This window comes from Cricetulus griseus, chromosome 9, assembly GCF_003668045.3.
Source record: "Cricetulus griseus strain 17A/GY chromosome 9, alternate assembly CriGri-PICRH-1.0, whole genome shotgun sequence".
NCBI lineage: Eukaryota > Metazoa > Chordata > Mammalia > Rodentia > Cricetidae > Cricetulus > Cricetulus griseus.
Window position 1 is genome coordinate 19,275,732 of NC_048602.1, and position 23,149 is coordinate 19,298,880.

At 37.6% G+C, this 23,149-nt stretch overlaps 1 protein-coding gene across 1 annotated transcript; it reads left to right on the top strand.

The window, feature by feature from the left end:
* Window positions 1-11,172: 11,172 nt before the first annotated feature.
* Window positions 11,173-12,123, top strand: LOC100754829 (vomeronasal type-1 receptor 4). The gene has a single exon (XM_027433952.1). It carries the CDS (start codon window positions 11,212-11,214, stop codon window positions 12,121-12,123), a length of 912 nt encoding a protein of 303 aa, XP_027289753.1. The 5' UTR covers window positions 11,173-11,211.
* Window positions 12,124-23,149: the final 11,026 nt, after the last annotated feature.

Sequence of the window (23,149 nt, forward strand, 5' to 3'; positions counted from 1 at the left end):
AGTATGGTCTTGATTCTTTGGACTATTATTTGTTCATCCAATTGTTTTAGAACCTCTTTATATAGAAGCTATTTAAGGTTCACATCTCTGAAATCCAGGTAATATTTGCAAAGGAGCAGGACTTCTCTGAAACCGTCTGTGAATACCATGATATTCATAGAGATCTGCCTATATTTGCCTCTCTTGTTCTGAGATTAAAAATGACCAGCCACACACATGGATCATGAAGTGAATTTATATTATTCTCTAATATAGACTGTTGATATTCGTATTATTGATTTAAATGGCATGAGACCTTAAGGTATTCACTTCTACACTTGCAATAATCAAGTTTTAAATTTGACAAAATTCTCATTTATCTTCCAATCACTGTGTTAAATTGTATGTTATAAATTTTATATTCAACATTAAATATACAGACTTTACAAGAATGTCATCCTTTTTTAAAACCTCAGGGTCTTTACTAAATTATCACATTTCATTTGGTTTGTGTGATTATACTGAAGAATATCAGATTTTCAAAATGTAAATGTAATCTTTTATGAACATAATATTTGATCAATCATTGCAAAATATTTCGCATACTGTGTTGGAATGTAGACATCTAAGAATTTTATTTTATTAGCCAATGTCAAATGTCAATCCTGAGCAAGTCACTACTACCTGTACTCCTTATTTACAGCCAGATGACATGGATCACATTTCCATATGTTTTAAGTCTTGCTGAGAACTTTCACTTATAGACATTTACAGATATTTTATCTGGATGATTCTTCCAATTCACTGCTTTTTCTTGAATTTCTATGTATTCTTCATTTAAAATAATAAATTGTTTACAACCTTCAATTTTATTATTACATGATTATCCAGAATTCATCACCGTTTCATGAAAACCATGATTAATTGAAATGAATTAATGAAAACAATCATTATTTGAAAGATTTTCCATTCACACATCATTAAATTAAAGCACAATAAATTGTTATAATCTTACTCTATGAATGCTATCCTCATTAGGGTAACTCCTTTGTAGGAGCTTTCAAAGGTAATATTATGGGCTAATGTTAAACATAATTGCTGATTTTGAATATGTTAACAATACCTAGTTCTAGAAATCAAACTAACAACTAAGATGTAGAGAATTCTTGGACTTCCAAGGAGAAGCTTTCACTGTCAGTTAAAAAAAACACACAATACCCTAAACAATCATAGAAAGATAAATATAGTATAGTCAAAATATCTTTGAATCTTTATCAATAAACCAACATCCATTCAAATATAAAACATTTTGAGATCAGTAGCTGCTTTTTTGTATTAAAGTGAATTCAATTATCTACCATGTTTTCTCATCATTTCTATATTGTACCCCCTTTATTCTTCAGAAAGAGATCTTCTGGCTAGCATTATCCCAAAATATTTTATGTTTTTTGTGGCCATTGTAAAGGGTGATGATTCTTTTATTTCTTTCTCAGCCAATTTATTGTCTGTATGTAATATGGCTACTGAGGGTTTTTTGAGTAAATCTTCTATCCTGCCACTTTGCTGAAGGTGTTTTTCAACTGTGGAGTTCCCTGATATAATTTTTCAGGTCACTGATGTAGACTATCATATCATCTGCAAAGAGTCTAAGTTTTACTTTTTCCTTTCCAGTTTGTATCCACTTGATGCACTTTTGTCCTCTTATTTTTCTAGCTAGAACATCAAGTACAGCATTGAAAAGATATGGAGAGAGTTGACAGCCTCATCTTGATCCTGATGTTACAGGAATCACACTGAGTTTTCCTCCATTTACTTTGATATTGGTTGTTGGTTTGCTGTATATTTCCTGTATTATGTTTAGGAATGATCATGTTATCCCTGATCTGCCCAAGACCTTTATCATGAAGGGGTGTTGGATTTTGTTAAAGGATTTTTCAGCATCTCATAATATGATCATGTGGGTTTTTCACTTTGTTTATAAGGTGGATTACACTGATGAATTTTCATATGTTGAACAATCCCTGCAACCCTATGATGAAGCCTACTTGATCATGTTGGATGATTTTTCTGATGTGTTCTTGGATTCAATTTGCCAGTATTTTATTGAGAATTTTTACATCAGTGTTCCTAAGGGATATTGGCCCAAATTTTTCTTTCATATTTGTGTCTTAGTGTAGCTTGGGTACCAAGAAAATTGTAGCCTCATAAAAAGAATTTGGCAATGACATTTCTGCTTCTATTGTATCAAACACTTTGAGGAGTATTGCTATTAGCTCTTCTGAGAATTTACTGTACAATTCTAAAATAAAACCAACAAAACACGAAACAATTATATTAAAAAGTGGGGTTCAGAACTAAAGAGAATATTCTCAATAGAGGAATCTAAAATGATTGAAAGACATTTAAGAAAGTGTTCTACATCCTCGGTCATCAGGGAAATGCAAATCAAAACAACTCTGAGATACTATCTTACTCCTGTCAAAATGATTAATATCAAAATCACCAATGACTGTTCATTCTTGTTTGTATTGGATGTGGTGGTGGTGGTAAAATTATGTGTGGGCTTCCATCCCTTTTTTTGTTTTGGCTGTTGGTAAAGTGGGATTATCTATTGCCTATATTTTTCTGGTTGTAGTTAACTTCTTTGAGTTGAAGTTTTCCTTCCAGAACTTTCTGTAGGGTTGGATTGGTGGATATGTATTGTTTGAAACTGGTTTTGAAATGGAATATCTTGTTTTCTCCATCTATATTGATTGAAAGATTTGCTGGGTATAGTAGTCTGAGCTGGCATCCATGGTCTCTTAGTGTAGGTAGAATATCTATCCAGGACCTTCTGGCTTTCAGAGTTTCCAGGGAAAACTCAAGTGTAATTCTGAAAGGTTTGACTTTACATGTTACTTGACATTTATCCTTTTGCTGCTCTTAATATTTTCTCTTTATTCTGTATGTTTTCCATTTTAATTATTATGTGGCAAGGAGACATTTTTTATTCCAGTCTATTTGGTGTTCTGTAGGCTTCTTGTACTTAACAATCTATGGTCATTAATATCCCTCAATATTAATGATCTTAACTCACCCATCAAAAGACACAGGTTTGCAGAATGGATAAGAGGACAGAATCCATCCTTCTACTGCATACAAGAAACACACCTCAACTTCAAAGACAGACAGTAATCAAAGAAATAAAGGTTGGGAATCAAATGGACCCAAGAAACAAGCAGGAGTAGCAATCCTAATATACAACAAATTGGACTTAAACTAAAATCAATCAAAAGAGATGAGGGAGGCCACTTCCTACTCATCACAGGGGAAATCCATCAGGATGAAGCCTCCCTTCTGAACATTTATACCCCCAAAACAAAGACATCCACATCCACAAAAGAAACATTACTAAAACTCAAATCACACATAAAACCGCACACACTTTTATTGGGAGACTTCAACAGCCCACTGTCACCACTGGACAGGAACACCAGACAGAAACTTAACAAAGAAACAAAGGAACTAATAGAAGTCATGGCCCAATTTGGCTTAACATACCTCTATAGAACATTCCATCCAAATACAAAACAATATACCTTCTTCTCAGTGCCACATGGAAACTTCTCTAAAATCGACCACATACTTGGCAAAAAAAGCAAACCTCAACAGGTACAAAAAGTTGAAATAAACCCCTGTATCTTATCAGACCACCATGCTTTAAAGTTAGAATTCAACAACAAAACGAATTGCAGAAAACCTACAAACTCATGGAAATTAAGTAACTCACAATTGCACAATTCTTGGGATGAGGAAGAAATTAAAAAAAGGAATTAAGATTTCCTACAATTCATTGAGAATGCAGACACAACATAGCCAAACTTATGGGATACTTTGAAAGCAGTGCTAAGAGGAAAGTTCATAGCACTAAGTGCCCACATGAAGAAACTGGAGAAAAGTCACACTAGAGAATTGACAGAACAACTGAAAGCTCTAGAACACAAAGAAGCCAATACAACTCAGAGGAGTAGATGGCAGGAAATAATCAAATCGAATGCTGAAATAAATAAAGTGGAAACTAGGAGAACAATAAAAGAATCAATGAAACACAGAGTTGGTTCTTTGAGAAGATCAATAAGATAGACAAACCTTTATCCAAACTTACCAAACAGCAGAGAGTGAGCATGTAAATAAAGAAAATCAGGAAGGAAAGGGGGACATAACAACAGATGCAGAGGACATTCAGAGCATCATCAGGTCATACTTCCAAAACCTGTATTCCTCAAAATTTGAAAATTTAAAGGAAATGGACAATTTTTTGGACAGATTTCAGTTACCAAAATTAAATCAATAACAGATAAGCAATGTAAATAGACCTATAACCCCTAATGAAATAGAAGCAGTCATCAAAAGTCTCCCAAGCAAAAAATGCCCAGACCAGATGGCTTCAGTGTAGAATTCTACAAGAAAATCAAGGAACAGCTAACACCAGTTCTTATCAAAGTATTCCACACAATAGAAGCAGAAGGGTCATTGCCAAACTCTTTTTTCAAGGCTTCAGTATCCAAGATACCCAAACTACACAAAGGCACAACTAAGAAAGAGAACTACAGACCAAGAGCACTCATGGATATTGGCACAAAAACACTCAATAAAATACTGGCAAACTGAATCCAAGAATATATCAGAGAAATCATCCACCATGATCAAGTAGGCTTCATCCAGGGATGCAAGGATGGTTCAACATACAAAAATCCATCAATGTACTCCTCCATATAAACAGACTGAAGAAAAAAATACACGATCATCTCATTAGATGCCAAAAAAGCCTTTGACAAAATCCAACACTTCATGATAAAGGTCTTGGAGACATCAGGGTAACAAAAACATACCTTAACATAATAAAAGCAATATACAGCAAGCAGACAACCAACATCAAATTAAATGGAGAAAAACTCAATGCAATTCCTCTAAAATCATGGGACAAGACAAGGCTGTCCACTCTCTCCATACCTCTTCAATATTTTCCTTGAAGTTCTACCTAGACCAATAAGACAACAAAAAGAGTTCAAGGGGATACAAATCAGAAAGGATGAAGTCAAATTTTCACTATTTGCAGATGATATGATAGTCTATATAAGTGACCCGAAAAACTCTACCAGGGAACTCCTACAACTGATAAACACCTTCACCAACATGGCAGGATACAAGATTAACTCAAAAGAATCTGTAGCCCTACTATATACAGATGATACATTCATGGAGAAAGAAATCAGAGAAACATCACCCTTTACAATTGCCACAAACAACATAAAATACCTTGGGGTAATGCTAACCAAAAAAGTGAAAGATCTGTACCATAAGAATTTTGAGTCTCTAAAGAAAGAAATTAAAGAAGATACTAGAAAATGGAAGTATCTCCCATGTTCTAGGATAGGTAGGATCAACATAGTAAAAATGACAATCTTGCCAAAAGCAATCTACACATTAATACAATCCCCATCAAAATCCCAACACAATTCTTCTCAGACTTTGAAAGAACAATTCTCACCTTTATATTGAAAAACAAAAGACACAGAATAGCTAAAACAACCCTTACAATAAAGGAACTTTGGGAGGCATCACCATCCCTGACTTCAAGCTCAATTACAGAGCTATAGTCCTGAAAACAGCTTGGTATTGGCACAGAAATAGGTAGACCAATGGAATAGATACAAAAACCACGATATTAACCCACACACCTACAAACAATTGATTTTTGACAAAGAAGCTAAATTTATACAGTGGAATAAAGAAAGCATCTTCAACAAATGGTGCTGGCATAACTGGATACTGGCATGTAGAAGACTACAGATAGATCCATGTCTATCGCCATGCACAAAACTTAAGTCCAAATGGATCAAAGTCCTCAACATAAATACAGCCACACTGAGCCTATTAGAAGACAAATTTGGAAATAACCTTGAATTAATTGGTACAGGAGACTGCATCCTGAACATTACACCAGTAGCACAGACACTGAGATCAACAATTGATAAATGGGACCTCTTGAAACTGAGAAGCTTCTGTAAGGCTAAAGATACAGTCAGTTAGACAAAACAGCAGCCCACAGACTGGGAAAAGATATTCAACCACCCCACATCTAACAGAGGGCTGGACTCCAAAATACACAAAAAATTCAAGAAGCTAGTCTCCAAAACACCAAGCAATCCAATTAAAAAGTAGTGGAAAGAACTAAATAGACAATTCTCAACAGAGGAATCTAAAATGGCTGAAAGGAACATAAAAAAGTGTTCAACATCCTTAGCCATCAGGGAAATGCAAATCAAAACAACTCTGAGATACCATCTTACTCCTGTTAGAATGGCTAAAATCAAAAACACCAATACTAGTTTATTCTGGGGAGAATGTGGAGAAAGGGTGGGAGTGCCAACTTGTACAGCCACTTTGGAAATCAGTATGGTGACTCTTCAGGAAAATCAGAATCAGTGTCCCTCAAGATCCAGCAATCCCACTCTTAGACATATACCCAATAGAGGGATATTCATACAAGGACAACTGTTCAACGATGTTCATACCAGCACTATTTGTAATAGCCAGAACCTGGGAGCATCCTAGATGCCCCTCAACTGAAGAATGAATAGAGAAATTGTGATACATTAACACAATGGAGTACTACTCAGCAGAAAAAAAAACAATGGAATCTTGAAATTTGCAGGAAAATGGATGGTACTAGAAGAAACCATTCTGAGTGAGGTAACCCAATCACATAAAGACAAATGTGGTATGTACCCACTCATATGTGGATTCTAGACATAGAGTAAAGGATTACCAGCCTACAATTCACACTGCCAGAGAAGCTAGGAAACAAGGAGGACCCTAAGAGAGACACACATGGTCCCCTGGAGAAGGCAAAATGGACATGATCTCCTCAGCAAATTTGGAGTAAGGGAGGAGGGAGGAGGGAACTAGGAGAATGAGAAGGCGAAAAGAGGAGGGGTGAAGAGGACGTAAGGGAGCAGAAAGGTTGAGTCGGGGGGGGGGAAATAGAAGAAAACAAGAAAGGAGATACCATAATAGAGGGAGACATTTTAAGTTTACAGAGAAAGCAGGCACTAGGAAAAGGTTTGGAGATCTACAAAGATGACACCAACTAACAATCTAAGCAACAGAGGAGAGGCTACCTTAAATGCCCTCCTCTAATAATGAGGTTGATGACTGTCTTATATGCCATCCTATGCCTTCATCTAGCAGCTGGTGGAAGTAGAAGCAGACACCCACAACTAATCACTGAACTGAACTGGAATCCAGTTTCAGAGAAGGACGAGTGAAGAGCAAAGGGGTCCAGACCAGGCTGGTGAAACCCACAGAAACATTCACTTTTTCCAGGCTCTACTTCGGACATGTCTATAACACTCTATTTCCTAGAGGCTAAGAGATCATCAGTGAGGAAGAGGAAGGAGTGTACAAGCCAGAAGTTCAAGACTGAAGTAAAGAAGTGTTAAAAAGTCAGGAGAGGGAAATTCTACACATGGATTCCCAATTGGTAATTGATAGTTACTGCCGAATAGACTGACATTTCTCCAGGGATGTATCTTCTGAATTGTTAGAAGTGCTACTGTAGATGACCCTAGAGGCACACACATGGTGAAGTGGACCCAAAACTTAAATAAATGATACATAATTTTATATGGGAAAAAGTAGGTTGATATGGGATTATTTGGAGGGGAGGAAACAGAGGTGGTATGTGATGAAAACATATTCTATGCATGTATAAATATTAAATAACCTAATAAGCACAATATAAACAAAACAGAAAAGAATGGTGTAATAAATGCATATTATAAAAATTAAGAATAATGCAATGACATTGTTGAAAATTAAAAATATAAAAAGATAAACAAAACGATGCAGTCTGGATTAGGGACTGAAGTAAATTATCCCAGGTCCTTTGAAGAAGCACTAAGTAAGCTTTAACCGCTGGGACATCTCTGCATTACACTAACCGAATTTTTTAAGCTAAAAATCAACCACTGTTTAATTGCTTTTTCATTTCATTTGAATTGATCTTTGAAGGAGAAATTAAGCAGCAGCTAAGATGCAGGTAGATTGTATCCATGATAAGATTCACTCTTAGAAATGTAATAACTGTCTTTCAGCCAAAGTCAGATATTAAAATTCAATATAATAAGGGTGTTATAGCTGCCATGTCATGTAAGTGTGGGGTAACTCTTACTTTCAGTCACACTGTTTTTTCCTGTACTGTGGCTATAATTACACCATAAGAATATTGTGATGTGGGTCATTAAAGAACAATTTCTCTTCTACAATGTTCTGCCTTACTAAAGGATGCTGTAAAACTCCTTGCTGGAAAAACTCCCCTAGACTTGCTAATCTCAGGGTCTATAACAAATCCTGTAGTCCTGCATTTTCAGGCCAACTCAGCATTCACATCATAAACCCCCAGTTATTATGGAGGCATCTCATTCACAGAAAGATGGCCATACCAAAAATCCCCTCACAGACACTCAATATGCAAGTTGTCTATCTTCACTTGCATGCTTCTACAAAGAGAAAGAACCAGGTAATCATTGTCTTAGCAAGAAGACACAAAGCCACACATGATCTGGAAAAGAATGGCCAATGTGTTTGTCCCTGTGGATGCTGTGTTCTTGGGTAATACAGCTTCAGTTGCAAGCTTTTCTTACCACAGCGATGGCTATGCAATCACTCTACCCAAAATCATCATTGGGACTATCATGTCTAACATTTGGTCAAATTTTTGTTTTGTTAAAATTTCCAGGGTGTCTTAGTTGGGGTTTCTAATACTGTGAAGAGACTCCATGACCATGGCAACTCTTATAAGTAAAACATTTAATTGTTGGCTTAGAGGTCAAAACTTTAGTCCCTGGTGGGTGGTGTTGTCATGGTGGAAAAAACCAACATGCATGAAAGACCCTGCCTGCCCCTGTTATTCCTGGAGAGGCCAGAGACTCACAGTCTGAAAAGTATCCTCTTAAGGGACTCTAACAAGAACTTTTATTTGCTTTTTGAAGAATACAGACTAAAAACAGCCTTGAATATTTCTTGGCTCCACTCAGCTGCATACATCCTGCCCTCACAGGTAAGATGATAATTGCAGGTCTGAGGGGAGGGGAGGTCATGGAATCACAGTGCCATATGTCAGGCACTGACTGCCACCTAGTAGCATATGTAATAGGCAGAGAGACTATGAAAGTGGGAATCAGTATCCCAGAAAAGATTTAGTAAGGGAAATCCTGCACTAAGAATGTGGGTAAGTGACTCTATCAAAAGGGGAATGGGATTGAACCTGTGTATATCTAAATGCTATCAAAGAGGGAGAGACACTCCTGAGGAATAGAGGCAGCCAGAAAAGAGACATGGGGTTCTGGACACTTCACTGTGGAATTCGGCAATTATTTAATCTATTCTACGGTAAAAGGATTCATGCAGTAAAGTAAACTGTCATTTAAGGTGATCTTCCATACCTAATAAAAGGATTTTATCTTTCAATTATAATGTATTTGTGGTAGCAGACCTGAGGATGGTGAATGTGGCTAATAATCTTTGTTGTTTACTGAACTATGAAAGTCTATATTTTGTTGATCTTAGTCTTCATATGCACAGTGGTAGCTGTGGGTGCTGACTGATATATGACTAAATGTGAATGCAGTGATTACAGTATAACATTCACATATCCCAAACAATCCCATTGTACCCTTGTTATAGGAAGTATTTGCTAATCAAATGTTTTAAATTATACTAAAGAAAATTCAATAAATCAAAGGATATATAGAAACACAATATTATATTAACAATTCTTTATTTAATTAGCATTATAAGAATTGGTGTCCTGAGTGTCCCTGACACTTTTATACTTGGGAAAAGAACTAGCATTAATTTCTAAGACTAATGGCATTATTCATTTTAATGACTGTCTATATGTAGTGGAAAGATGTTTTTACATAAATTTCAGTAAAACAAAATACATACAGAAAATATTTGAGTCTCTTCTACAAATTTGAATAGTATTGAGTTCCTTGTGTCATTTTGTCTATAAAGGTAGATAAGAACAGTTAAGGAAATGCTGTGTATCTGATATTAGCTGTTAGAGGTGTATTCCATATTCAGTTTTCAGTATATTGAAATCATGTGAAATAATTAAACCACCAGGTGTAATAATTTGAAAGCAATGAGTCTGGATATAGAGAAGGGGATGTGGAAGCCTTTTTGACATCCTAGAGTCTCATCTGTGAATTGGAATTGATCCTAGGCAACAGTCTAATAAAACCCACATTTAGCTCTTCCCAATTTAAAAAAATTCATTTTCCACAGGACAGTATTTCAGGTACAACTTATATATTAAAATTTGCTCCACTCTTAAATCAATAGCTAATATTTGTATATTCTGCAGGTATTCATCGGGATTTATGTGTGTGATCTGAGACAGATGATTCATTGTTTCTATTACACACAATATGTTAAACTGTATTCATGTTTACTGTCCAAAATACAAGATATTGTTTTCAACCACTCTGTGACAAATTACACCTATATCTCACATGAAGCCAGGAGAGGCTGTCTGAAACCTTACAGATATAGAGGCATTGTATCAAGGTTGGACATGATTAACTCTGGGGCAATTACTATCACATTATAATGTCTGTTGGTTGCTAGAGATATTCACTCATTATTTACATTGACCTTCAAAATAGAATGTTACATTCATGTATACACATTATGCAAAGAGATTTAAAAGCAGCAGCATTGTACAATAAGCAGCTGTGTATAAGCACAAAGAAAACATTGCACTGCTTTGTTTGAAAAAGCCACCTAAGCAGCAGTCAGGGAGGTGCACCATAATTTTGCATGTTTTCTTAATTGACACTCACCCAGGTTGTTGTACCTATAGTCAGAGCATGAGTTTGCAAATCGATAGCCCATCTCTGTCAAAGCAAATTTCCCTAGGCTTGATAAAGTCACTTTGTGCTCTGCTCCTACACTGAAGATTGCAAGAGTTATCAAGCCTGCTGTCCCTAACTCAGCTCGGTGTGAAGAATGCATGCTTTAAAACACACAAAACACCTTAGAACCTTCCCATTGTTACAAATGTTCAGTGTTTCTGGTGTAGCTTTTATGAATGCAAATGTGGAATTTTGTTGGGACAGAAACTCAGACCACCCTGATATTCCTCTACATGACCCTCAGGTTCCGAAATCAGGAATTGACAGGATGACAGGCAGGAATCTGGCCGTAGGACTGATCTTCTTATCACAGACTACATTTGGACTTCTGGGTAATTCTTCTGTCTTCTACAATTACATACTGCTTTACTTCACAAGGTACAAGCTGAATTCCACTGACTGGATTCTGAACTATTTGGTTTTAGCCAACTTCTTAACTCTTCTGTGTAAAGGAGTGCCGCAGACCATGGCAGCTTTTGGGCTGAACACTTTCATAACTGATTTTGGATGCAAGCTCCTCTTCTACCTTCACAAAATAGGCAGGGGTACATGTATTTGCAGCAGCAGCTTCATGAGTGTCTTCCAGGCCATCACCATCAGCTGCAGGGACTCCAGAGGGGCAGAGTTTAAAAACCGAACATTCAAGCACAATGGCCTCTTCCTATGCTTTTGTTGCATTCTGAACATCCTCATGAGTATATATAATCTCCTCTACATGACTCAAAATTTGGGATATAGAAACATGACAAGCATTCAAAACTTTGGCTACTGCCCTCTTTATCTTGACAAAACCGGCCAAATGCTGCATGCTGTGTTCCTGCCCCTCCCTGATGCTGTGTGGGTGGGCCTCATGGTATGGGCCAGCATATTCACTGTTCTCAACTTGTACAGGCACAAGCAAAGAGTGCAACGTATGCCAAGGACCAAAAATTCCCCAAAATCTTCCATTGAGTCAAAGGCTATTAAAACCATCCTTCTTCAGTCAAGTACATTTGTTTTCTTTTATATAATTGCCTGTCTTATTCAACTGGTTCTGGTGTTCTTTCATAATCCTAGTTGGTTTCTGGTAAACACATCTATAGTCATCTCTGGGTGTTTCCCCACTGTGAGTCCCTTTCTTCTCATGACCCACTATTCCATAGCATCTAGTAAGTGTGTTCCCAGGAAGAGAAATTTATGAGAACCTGATAATGATTAAAAACAAGAAACAAAAGACTCTGCATGGTTCTTGATTAAACCCTCATACATCAGAATGGTAAGTGCACTGTGGACAATCATCACACAAGAACACTGGTTTGTGTTGTAATATGTGTATATGGTTTTATGCATCTGTATTTAGGCACGTGCATAAAAATGCCTAGTCAGATTGAGTTTTCCCTATATCCAGCAATGTAATTGTTGAGTTGCTAGTGAGATTTTGTAATCTACAAAGGCTCCATAAAAACATGAATGCAAATTTTAGATTTCTGGAAAAAATCTTAATGTAGCCCTAATTAATGGATTATTAAACTAGCTATAGTCATATTTTCTTGATATGTTTGGCAATTACCTTGTTAAATAATATTTACTTCACCTTTATCTGTTTCTATTCTTGTGTCAGTATCTATATTTCCCTTTAGCCAAATGTTATCAAACAGTATCTGACAGCAGCAACTGAAAAGGTTCACATTTCATAAATCAATGGAAGCTGACATAAAACTTATGACCTGATGTCTGGCTTTGACATTTCTTCAAACTCCTCTATTTATTTTTATTATTTTAATGCCCCTTGGTAATCCCCCATTGTGTGATTCCAAAACTTATTCTGAAAGCCAAATTGTGTACTTCACTCTCTGACCCAAATACTCTGATGATACATGACATAATTGTTTGTCATTTCTAACAGCTTTGGTTTGAACACCAATGTGTATCGTGAGAATACTTTTATTATCAGACATTCATTGTTCAGTCAATTACCCAAATTAAATGATCTGTATGCAGAGTCAACTTGTAAGGATAATATATTCTATTGCAAACATTTCCCCTGATACTTCAACTGTAACTAACAATGGTTGGTGATATGTGACTTTTCAGGGCACAGACCACTACAACTGTTTCTTATTGTTGTAGAATACATCTGCATGAATTACTTTAACTTTACAATTATAATTCCGTGTTTTTCTCCCTTACTTGGGGCAGCTCCCAGAAGCACAGGGCTCAAAGGAAATTGAAGGAGTTGGCATGTACTAGACTTTTTCAGCAAAAGGGGTTAAGAAAATAAGTGCTCACATGCTCTGTTTTTTCTGTTTGTTTTTTAATTAATTTGTTTTTTTCATTCCTATCCCAAACTATTCCCCTCCTCCCATGTACCCCGTAGAGGGCATAAGGCCTCGCGTAGGAAGTCTACTAAGTCTGTCCCATCATCTATTTGAGGAAGGACCAAGGAATCTCTCCCCGCCCACATGGGCATGGCATCTCCCCATATACAATAGGTTCCACTAAGTCAGTTTGTACATTAGTGTTAGGTCTTGAACCCACTGCCAGGGGCCTCATATCTTGTCCCAGTCACACCAATGTCACCTATACTAAGGGGTCTAGTTTGGCCTTATGAAGATTCCCCATTTGTCAGACCTGAGTCAGTGACCTCTCAGTAGCTTGGACCAGCTGATTCTGTGATTTTCCCCATCATGGTCTTGACTCCTTTGTTCATATTATTGCTCCTCCCTCAATTTGATTGTACTTCAGGAAATTTGCCCATTGGTTAGTTGTGGATTTCTGCATCTGCTTCCATCTGTTTATGGAAGAGGGTTCCAGCTTCTCTGGGGTTATGGATTGTAGGCTGGGTAACTTTTGCTTTATTTCTGGTATCCAATTATGAATGAGTACATACTATATTTATCTTTCTCATTTTCAGTTACCTCACTTAGTATTTTTTTCAGTTCTCCCAATTTGCCTATGAATTTTAGGATGTCAACATTTCTTGCAGATGAGTAGTATGCCATTGTGTAAATATACTACATTTTCTTTACGCATTCTACAGTTGAGGAGCATCTAGGCTGTTTCAAAGATCCAGCTGTTAAAAATAATGTTGCTGTGAGCATAGTTGAGCCAATATCCTTGTGGTGTCAATATGCCTGCTTTGGCTTTATGCCCAACAGTGGTATTGCAGGGTCTTAAGTTAAACTAACCCCTAATTTTCTGATAAATCATCATATTGATTTCCACAGTGGCTGTACATTCCCACCAGTTTGCATTCCCACCAGCAATTGAAGAGTGTTCCCTCTTTCTCCACATCCTCTCCAGCATAAGCTGTCTTTGGTGTTATTTTTTATTTTAGCCATTCTGATCACGGTAAGATAGATTCTCAGAGTGCTTTTGATTTCCATTTCCCTGATGACTAAGGATGTTAAGCATTTCCTTTAGTGTCTTTCTGCTATTTGAGATTGTTCTGTTGAGAATTCTGTATGTAGATTTGTACCCCATTTTTGAATTGGATTATTTGGTAGTTTGATTTCTAGTTTCTTGCATATATATATATATATATATATATATATATATATATTGTCAAATGTGTGGGTGTTGAAGATCTTTTCCCATTCTGCCATCTACTATTTTGTCTTACTGACCATATCCTTTGCTTGATAGAAGCTTCTGGGTTTCAGGAGGTCCCATTAATTAATTATTGCTCTCAGAGTCTGTGCTACTGGTATTCTCCTTAGGAAGTAGTCTCCTGTGCCTATGTGATCAAATGTATTTCCCAATTTTTCTTCTATAAAGTTCACTGTGGCTGGATTTATATGAGGTCTTTGATACACTTGGACTGGAGTTTTGTTCATGATGATAGATAGGGATCTATTTACATTTCTACATGTTCAGAGCCAGTTATATCAGCACCATTTGTTGAATATATTTTCTTTTTTCCATTTCATAATTTTAGCTTCTTTGTCAAAATTTAAGTGTTCATATGTGAGTGGGTTGATATTGGGGTCTTTGATTTGATTCCATTGGTCCACCTGTATGTTTTTATGCCAATATCACGCTGTTGATTACTATAGCTCTATAGTTGCCCTTATACAGCACTGGTATAGTTGGCTAGGTAATGGGAGCCTCTAGATTCCTGTCTATCTCAGAACTGGTACCCTGAAAATTCCACCATGACCTTGCGGCCCCAGACACTGGCCCTTCACCCTCTTCCCTTACCCTGCCTATCCAACCCCCTCCTATGGGGCCAGGATACATGTTCCATTCAGTGGCCCACATTGCTCTCATTCCTCCCCCATTCACCTCTTCCCTTTTCCTTCCCCTCTGGGACAAATGTCCAGTAACAATTTCCTCTTCTTTACCCAACTTCCTTTCTTTTCCCTTCTCACTCCTGGGCTTCCTTTTCTTTCCATGGCATCTCCTTGTCCCCCTATACACATTGGCCTATACTTGATCTAGCCTCCCCAATGAGAGCCATGCTCCTAGCCACCCATTTCATTTCTCAATCATCATCAGATATTGGAAAGAAATTTAAAACACTGAGGATAGGTCCCCAAACTCCCATATAGGTTTTGGTTAAATTGGCTTTTAAAGTTTTCATTGCCCAAGAGAAGCAGCCAAGTACTCCAAACAGATGAGGTTATAACCAGAGGTCCATGCTCTAAGAGTTAGCAGCTGCCCCAAGGCCACAAGGGGTACAAGGAAAGTTGACTACCACAAGTCTCCTTCCTATTGGAGATGAACCCAAGTAATATCCTTCAGGACCCTGCTACAAATTCGGGCAGGATGGTCATTCAGCAAGATATTGCCTGGACCCTCAGCCATTCACATGGACACTGCAATTCATAATGCTCCCATATGGGCTCATCCTCTATGCCACACCATGGAGGCTTAGCCTCACCAACACTGGCTGCTGAAACTGTGCCAGCTTTCAAACTTCTTAGCCTGGTGGAAGACTGATGTAGCCTAGACTTGGTGACTCCCATTGCCTTCTGTGAGCCTAGGGTGACACTGCAGGTGGCAGGTTAGTCTATTAGTTTTCTTTTGGACATGGAAGCTACCAATCCACTTTGACCTCTAACTTGGGTTCAACAGTTCCCTCTCCAATTTCTGTTATGGGGATGGAAGGGACCCCATTCTTCCATTTCAGTAAAACCTGGGACTGCTATAGCCAAAAAAGTTTTCTCACTTATGCTCATCTGCTTATCCCTTAGATATGATAACATTTGATTACTTGGGTTCTGATAGCTCATTAATTCATTAAATTGCCTGCTAAAAGTACAGACAGGTGTGCCTCTTTTATAAGCTTCATAGTCAGGATTAACAGGCTTCAGCTGTAACTAGAGAGGGACAGAATTTTAAATTTTCTCTGGTTGTTTTCTAAAAACGTTCATGCCTTTTAACCTAAAGCCATAGTCTTTTGCTATGACACCAAGATGAAATCTCGTTCCAGCTGTCTTACAGATACCTGCAATTTCCTGTGGAAAATTCTCCTTCTCTATCTAGACATCTGGTCTGATGAAAACAGTCTCCAAAACCCATTTTTACCCCAACCAATATCATGCAGGTTCACTTCTCCTGCCTATGCCAAGGCCACCCCATAGAGTATCCTCCAGATATTGCCAAAACCTGCATCAGCTCTCTATAGGCTCAAGAGGGTACCTCTTCAGGATACTTGGTCTGTCCAACAGCTGTGACCCTCCATCCTCCGGTTTTCCAAGATCTCCCAATGTAGGACATGTCTATTCTCCTGTCTCACTCATTCACCCTTGCTTATTCTGTCCTACCAGGATAATTCTCCATTCCCTACATTCTGTCAGTTATCACCCTTCCCATGGTTAGTCCCATTCATAGGGTTAATGATAACAATCTATTTTTCTTCTAACAACCTACCTTCTCTGCCACCTCAAGGAACATTTCTGGGATCTACAGGAAGGCAGCTAACATAATCCTTCTTCACTCATACCACCAAGCTTGAACCCATGAACTCCTGACTCCACCTCTCCCATGTCATCCCTTGGCAGCAGGAAGAAGCCAGGCATGAACCAGGGCCCATATACTCAAAGAGTCTGTAAAGTTATGGGAGAAGTTCCACCCAAGCCCCCTCACCTATCTCTCTCCAAACACTGCTGCATCTCAGCATGTCCAACAAATGATTACCCCTCACCCAGAGAAACTCAAGACCACTCCCACGTGGTATTTAAACTGTCTCCAGAAAACAGATTTGTGGTTTTTCCAGTCTCTCTTTTCTATCTCCTCATTGGGGGACTGGAAGACCACCCAGAATCACTTTATCCATTAAATGTGGACTTTTCCTAATTCAGTGTGATTTGGTCTGATTTGTATTGCAGTATTGGAGAGGCTTATCGATTGGAGTGTAGAAACTTTTCAGTACTTACTGCACAAATGGACAGAATAGGTCCTCTGCTGAATGCTGCCAAATAATTAAAGAGCTAGCACCAAGGTTATGAAGAGTGTACTAGAAACAGAAATAGAAGGAATACAGGTCAAAAAAAACCAAGAACTGGCGGTGTTGACAAACACCTTTAATCCCAGCACTCCTGAGGCAGAGGCAGGCAGATTTCTGTGAGTTCGAGACCAGCCTGGTTTACAAGAGCAAGTTCCAGGACAGCCTCCAAAGCCACAGGGAAACCCTGTTTTGAAAACACCACCCCCCACAAAAAAAAACAGAAAAAAAAAGATTTTTAGCAGTGTTTTGCAGGCACCCACATCCTGTTTTCACTGCTTTAAAATGTTCTTCCTTGACAGAAAAGTGTATGGGAAAGAGTAAAGGCAAAGGATGACTTCTGTTCTGTATTACTTGTGACTTAATCATGATCTAAGGTCTGGCAAGTATATGAATAAAATGAGATATGAAAAACTGTATCAAACGTTATATGTATCGCTTCATATGACAAATGGGACAAATTGTGTATACAGGCTGTATTATAAAAATCAGTCTACAAATTTGTTTCAATGCTAATAACACAATTATCTCAGCTATGTATTGCTACTTAAGTTCATCCTGTGAATAAAGTAATGTGTTTTTTCCTTAAATCATTCTTTACTGGCATATGGTTTCTCCTTACTTCATAGAACTGTTTGGCTTCTGACGCATTAATAAATAATGTGATATTTCATTTGTGGTGCATTGAGCAGACTCATCTTAATGCATGTCCCTGACATAATGAGTCTTTCAAGGTTTAAGATCCTTCATCAAAATACCTCAGTGCTCACTCTTACTTGATATTGACCTATACAATTTATGGTCTCAAACAAATCCATAGTTGCAATGGAAGAAATAATAAAATTCTAGCTGTGGAGGATATACTAAGGAAGTATAAAACCACAATTAAATATGTCACTTCTGTGTTTGGAAAACCCAGTAAGTAACTATCCTTTATATAACCTCTGGAGTGGCGGTACAGAAACACTGTCACTACCCAATCAGTTGCATCTATTAAGTACCCTAAAACAAGCTGGATTTCAAAAATGCTAAGTGCAACTCGGTATCCTGCATTTTCTATGTGACCATGTTAAGAACATCTGCTCACAGGCTTGAAAAAGTAAACAAATAATTATATTCTGTTTTTCTTACATAGGGAAGATCTTCATACCGCATGTCTATTTGTAAGTCTCAGTGAATCTTTTAGTCTTAATCACATTGGGATAAAGTTGGATGTTTAATGTCTGGATTTGGTAACCTATAACAAGTAACCCATGACTATATTGCCATGCAGGATTTTGAAATTCAGGTAGAAGGAACTAAACAAATGGCACACACAAGTTAAATTGAACCTTTGCAACGTATTTGTGTGTTTTGGGAAATACGGTGCATATTTGTCGAGCACTAAACATTTGATGTGTGCATTATGACATCCATAAAATTTCCATGTCTTTGTAATTCTACCTTGTATTAATTTATTTACAGAGTCATATACATAGTTTTAGAAACCTTATCAGGGTTTAAAACAAATGTGTGAGTTATGTTAGATGATAACTTATAACATGATAAGTATGGTGTCCTTTTTGGAATGAAGTTTTCAGTTACTCGTGTGTATAGCTGGAGTTTTCATGGGCAAATAAGTCTTGTTCTTGTCAAAGAATTCCTGAAAAGGACTCCACAACCCATGCATGGAGCACCTATATTGGAAGGGAATATTACAGTGCCAGAGATGCTTTTCCTGTCTGAGTGTTAAGATTTCATGTCAGCTTGTTGCTGCTGCTGTTGTTGTCTGCACTGGGACTGTATAATTCTGGGCCCTTCAATACCAACCTAACAGCAGGCCTGGGAATCTGGGGTCCTATATTTCCCTACATAAATATAGATAAACTCTGGGTAACCACTATTCTTTGTCATCAGATGTGCACCCCAGCCATCTCTGTTGTATATCAGTTTTCTCTGGGTTAAAACATTACCTCAGGAGGACATAGGGGATCCACTGTACTCAGGAAGAAAACAAATTCTCATATCTTGAAAGGTTGAAGCAAGCAACTTTCACAATGGCCTATCTCTGGTGTTAAAAAAGCAGAAAAGTGTTGGGGTAGATAATCTCAGATGTCTAGCTGCCTAATTAGGGTACAGTTTGGCTATAACCCAAATCCTATAGAAAGAGATACAGAGTTGAACTTTCCATGACCTCTCACCCATGATAGCAAGAAATTTTTTGTGCTTTAGACTAATATCTCTAGGAAAAATTGCTAAAGTATTTCTTGTATCCAAAGTCCCATTCTCCTATTACAACTTCAGGTGAAAACTGCAAGACTGAAGGAAGAGAATGTCACAGATTCAAGACCCATGTCTCAGGCACTGGATTTCTCCCTGTAGCTAACCTGCTGGCCACAGAGATAAGGGCAGCGAGAACAGCATGTTATCAAAAGCAATATTATAGGTATTGTCTCCAGTTGCAGTCCTTGTGGCATAGTACATAAGACAAAGGACATCCATAGATTAAAGTGACCTCAGCAGAAAACCAAGTGAGTTTGTAACTGATAAAATGATAAGGTCCCATAAATCATAAAAAATAGAGAAACATGACCCACCAAGAGATAACTGAGGTTATGACCCAGAAAACCATAAATCAACTACATAGTTAGGATCCACCACTCACAGTGCTCAGATTTAATCCAAGGGATAATGACACCCACATTTCAAAGTGCGGAGAGTTGTTTTAAAACCATCTACTGCTAAACCTTACTCAGGTGTCCTCTTCTGAATTTTCAGCTTCCCAGGAGTTTGTCCTTCAATGTCCCATGCACACAGGAAAATGGGAGAGGAACCTAAAGAATTCATTCATCTCAGGTAGAAACTGCTTGGATGCTGATTTGTTATAGGCAGAACACCAGGGAACAGGAATTGTATCCTCCCTGCAAGTCCAGCTCTCTGAAATCATGATGAGGCAGATTCTTTCTAAAAGTCAGCTAAATCACCTTCAGATTAACATTAGCATTGGTATTATGGAGTTCCAACATGTATGTATATGTATAATCTATTTTGTTTAAAGAATAGCCTCACTTTTATCACAAAAATACCTATCCAACATACCAATTCAATCAGAGGATGATGAAAGTTCAGGGTGCACTCTGTTCTCTTTTCATTTTGCACAGTACAGCTACAAACCTAAAACTTGTATAAATAATAAAATCAGTGTGATGTATTTTAAATCAAATATTTCAATTACAAGACAATAAGACCAACACAAAGAGCATGTAACCATGGCCATAACAGTAGAGTTACTTATCAGTCTTCCTTCAGTCATAAGAAAGTTATATGCTCATTTGCATAGGATGGACTTTGGGCCTCTGCTTATATGTGACAATTCTATTTGTGGGACTCCTGGCAATGGGAACACAAGCTGTCCCTGGTGTTTGGCGGGTTCTTAGGAACCTATTTTTCATGCAAGTTAACCACATATGCTTTAGCTACAATGTTGTACTTCAAGGAAGTTGTGCTATGGCAATGAAGGCACAAATTTGGTGATATATTGTTTCTTATTTAATAAAGCTTCCCTTGGAATCAGAAAGCAAATTCAGGCATACTAGTTAGCTATAGATCCTAGTCAGTGGTGGCTTCTATCAGGAGACAGAGGCAGATGGACCTCTGTGAGTCCAAGACCACACTGGGCTACATAAGACCGAATGAGTCTGAAAGAGTAACAGAGCTCATGCCCTTAATCCCAACACTAAAGAGGTATATTAGGAAGAAGCAAAGAGTCTCATATAAGATTTAATTTCCACTCATGGGGAAGACAAGATCTCCCCAGCTTGGTAGAGGTAAGAGTTAATTGCTGGGTGCTTTGGTTCTCTGATCTTCAGCTTAAATCCAAATATTTATCTCTATGTTTTTAATATTCATGCTACACACAAATGGGGGAGTCACCAACTTTTAGATTTGACTTAAGGCCCATTTCACAACATGGAATCCATACCCAGCACTGACTAGGATACCAAGAAGCTGTTATTAGGTTGCCTATGGAACTATATTATAAGCAAATAATACTGGCCTAAAAATATAAAAAGAATATTATGTATTTTATCATTTCTTACATAATATATTAATAAGATTACATAAAATTTTACAATATTTATTATATAATATAATATATAATTATAAAAATATCATATATTGCACATGTATATTTATGTACCTCTATTATGTGTCTATGTATATTTATAGATATGAAATACATATATATAATAGCTTTTAGAGATAGTCTGTTACACTGGTCTGGGTTTCATTAAGCTATCATCATAGAAGCTTTCCCATGCAGCTAACTGGAACAAATATCAGGATGACACCCCTATATTATGCAAAGTATGAGAGACATTGTAATGCTCAGCCCTAAGTGGGATGTCTCCATCAGATTACTCCCCTCAGAGCTCGAGTAACCACATGAAAGAGCAGGAGGAAAGAGTATAACATCCAGTGGGGATTGATGAGAAAATACTTAGTGATTCTAAATATGCCTGTTCAAAACTCACAGTTATTAAACTAGCATATGAAGGGGCTGCACAGGTCTACCCTAGGTCCCTTGCATTAATTTAGCTTCCAGTTTAGTGTTTTCAGATGGATTTCTAAGTTTGGAAACTAGTGGGTCTCTGATTCAGGTGCCATCTCTTGGGTTCTTTTCCTTCTTTTCATTTCTCTCCTCCAACTTGGATGTGACAGTTTTGTTTGATATCATTATATTCTATGTCATTATATGTAAGTGAATGTGATGGGGATGTCCTTCTGTATTTATGCATCTCCTATTGGTTAATGAATGAAACACTGACTAGCTGATTGGCCAGACAGGTATTGAAGTAGCTGGGCATAAACAGGATGTGATCAGAGACTGCAAAGAGCCTGATCAATCATCAGGTATCAGGCAAAGCAGTTGCAGGTCTGGCATTTTCCAGTAAGCCAAGACCACGTGGGAATACATAGCTTCACAGAAATGGCTTAATAATTAAGACACACTAGCCAATAAGAAGCCCTAGTTATTGGCAAACAGTTTTATAATTAATGTAAGCACCTGTGTGTTTGTCTGTGGCTGATGTGGCTGTGGGACCGTGCTGGTGGGAAGAACCATCGGCAACATGAATGAATGGGGGAATGAATGAATAAATACATCAATTCATGAACAAAAACATTTCCACTAATGTAAACATTAATCACTGAACTGTATCTTTTAACCTGTTAGGATAGGAAAATTCAGTTTTCTTCAATGGAGTGACAATGTTTATATCAACAACTTAAGGATAGGTATCATGTTCAGGATTTGTTGATCAATATATAATGGATTCCAATTTTTTTCTCTATCTGTGATTTTATTTGTTTATAGTTTGGTAAGGTTGTTTTATCCATGTTGTTTTTTGTTCTCTTGGTTTTGCGTTGTTTTCTTTTTTCCAACTTTTTTATTTGAATTAGAAACAGGATTGTTTTACATGACAATCCCAGTTCCTTTCTCCCACCCGTCCTCCCCTACTCCCCAACTAAAACCTTATCTGTCACATATCTTTTCTACTCCCCCTGGATGGTGAAGCCTTCCATAGGGTGTCATCAGAGTCTTTCGTATCCTTTGGGATAGAGCCTAGGCCCACCCCCATGTGTCTTGGCTCAGGGAGTATTTCTCTATATGGAATGGGCTCCCAAAGTCCACACCTATGCTAGGGATAAACACTAGGCTTCTACAGGAGATCCCATAGATTTCTGAGGTTTCCTCACAGAAACCCATGTTCCTGGGGTCTGGATCAGTCCCATGCTG

What these genes read in the sequence shown, in the direction of transcription:
- LOC100754829 (XM_027433952.1), top strand. Translation starts at nt 11,212, where the DNA reads ATGACAGGCAGGAATCTGGCCGTAGGACTGATCTTCTTATCACAGACT.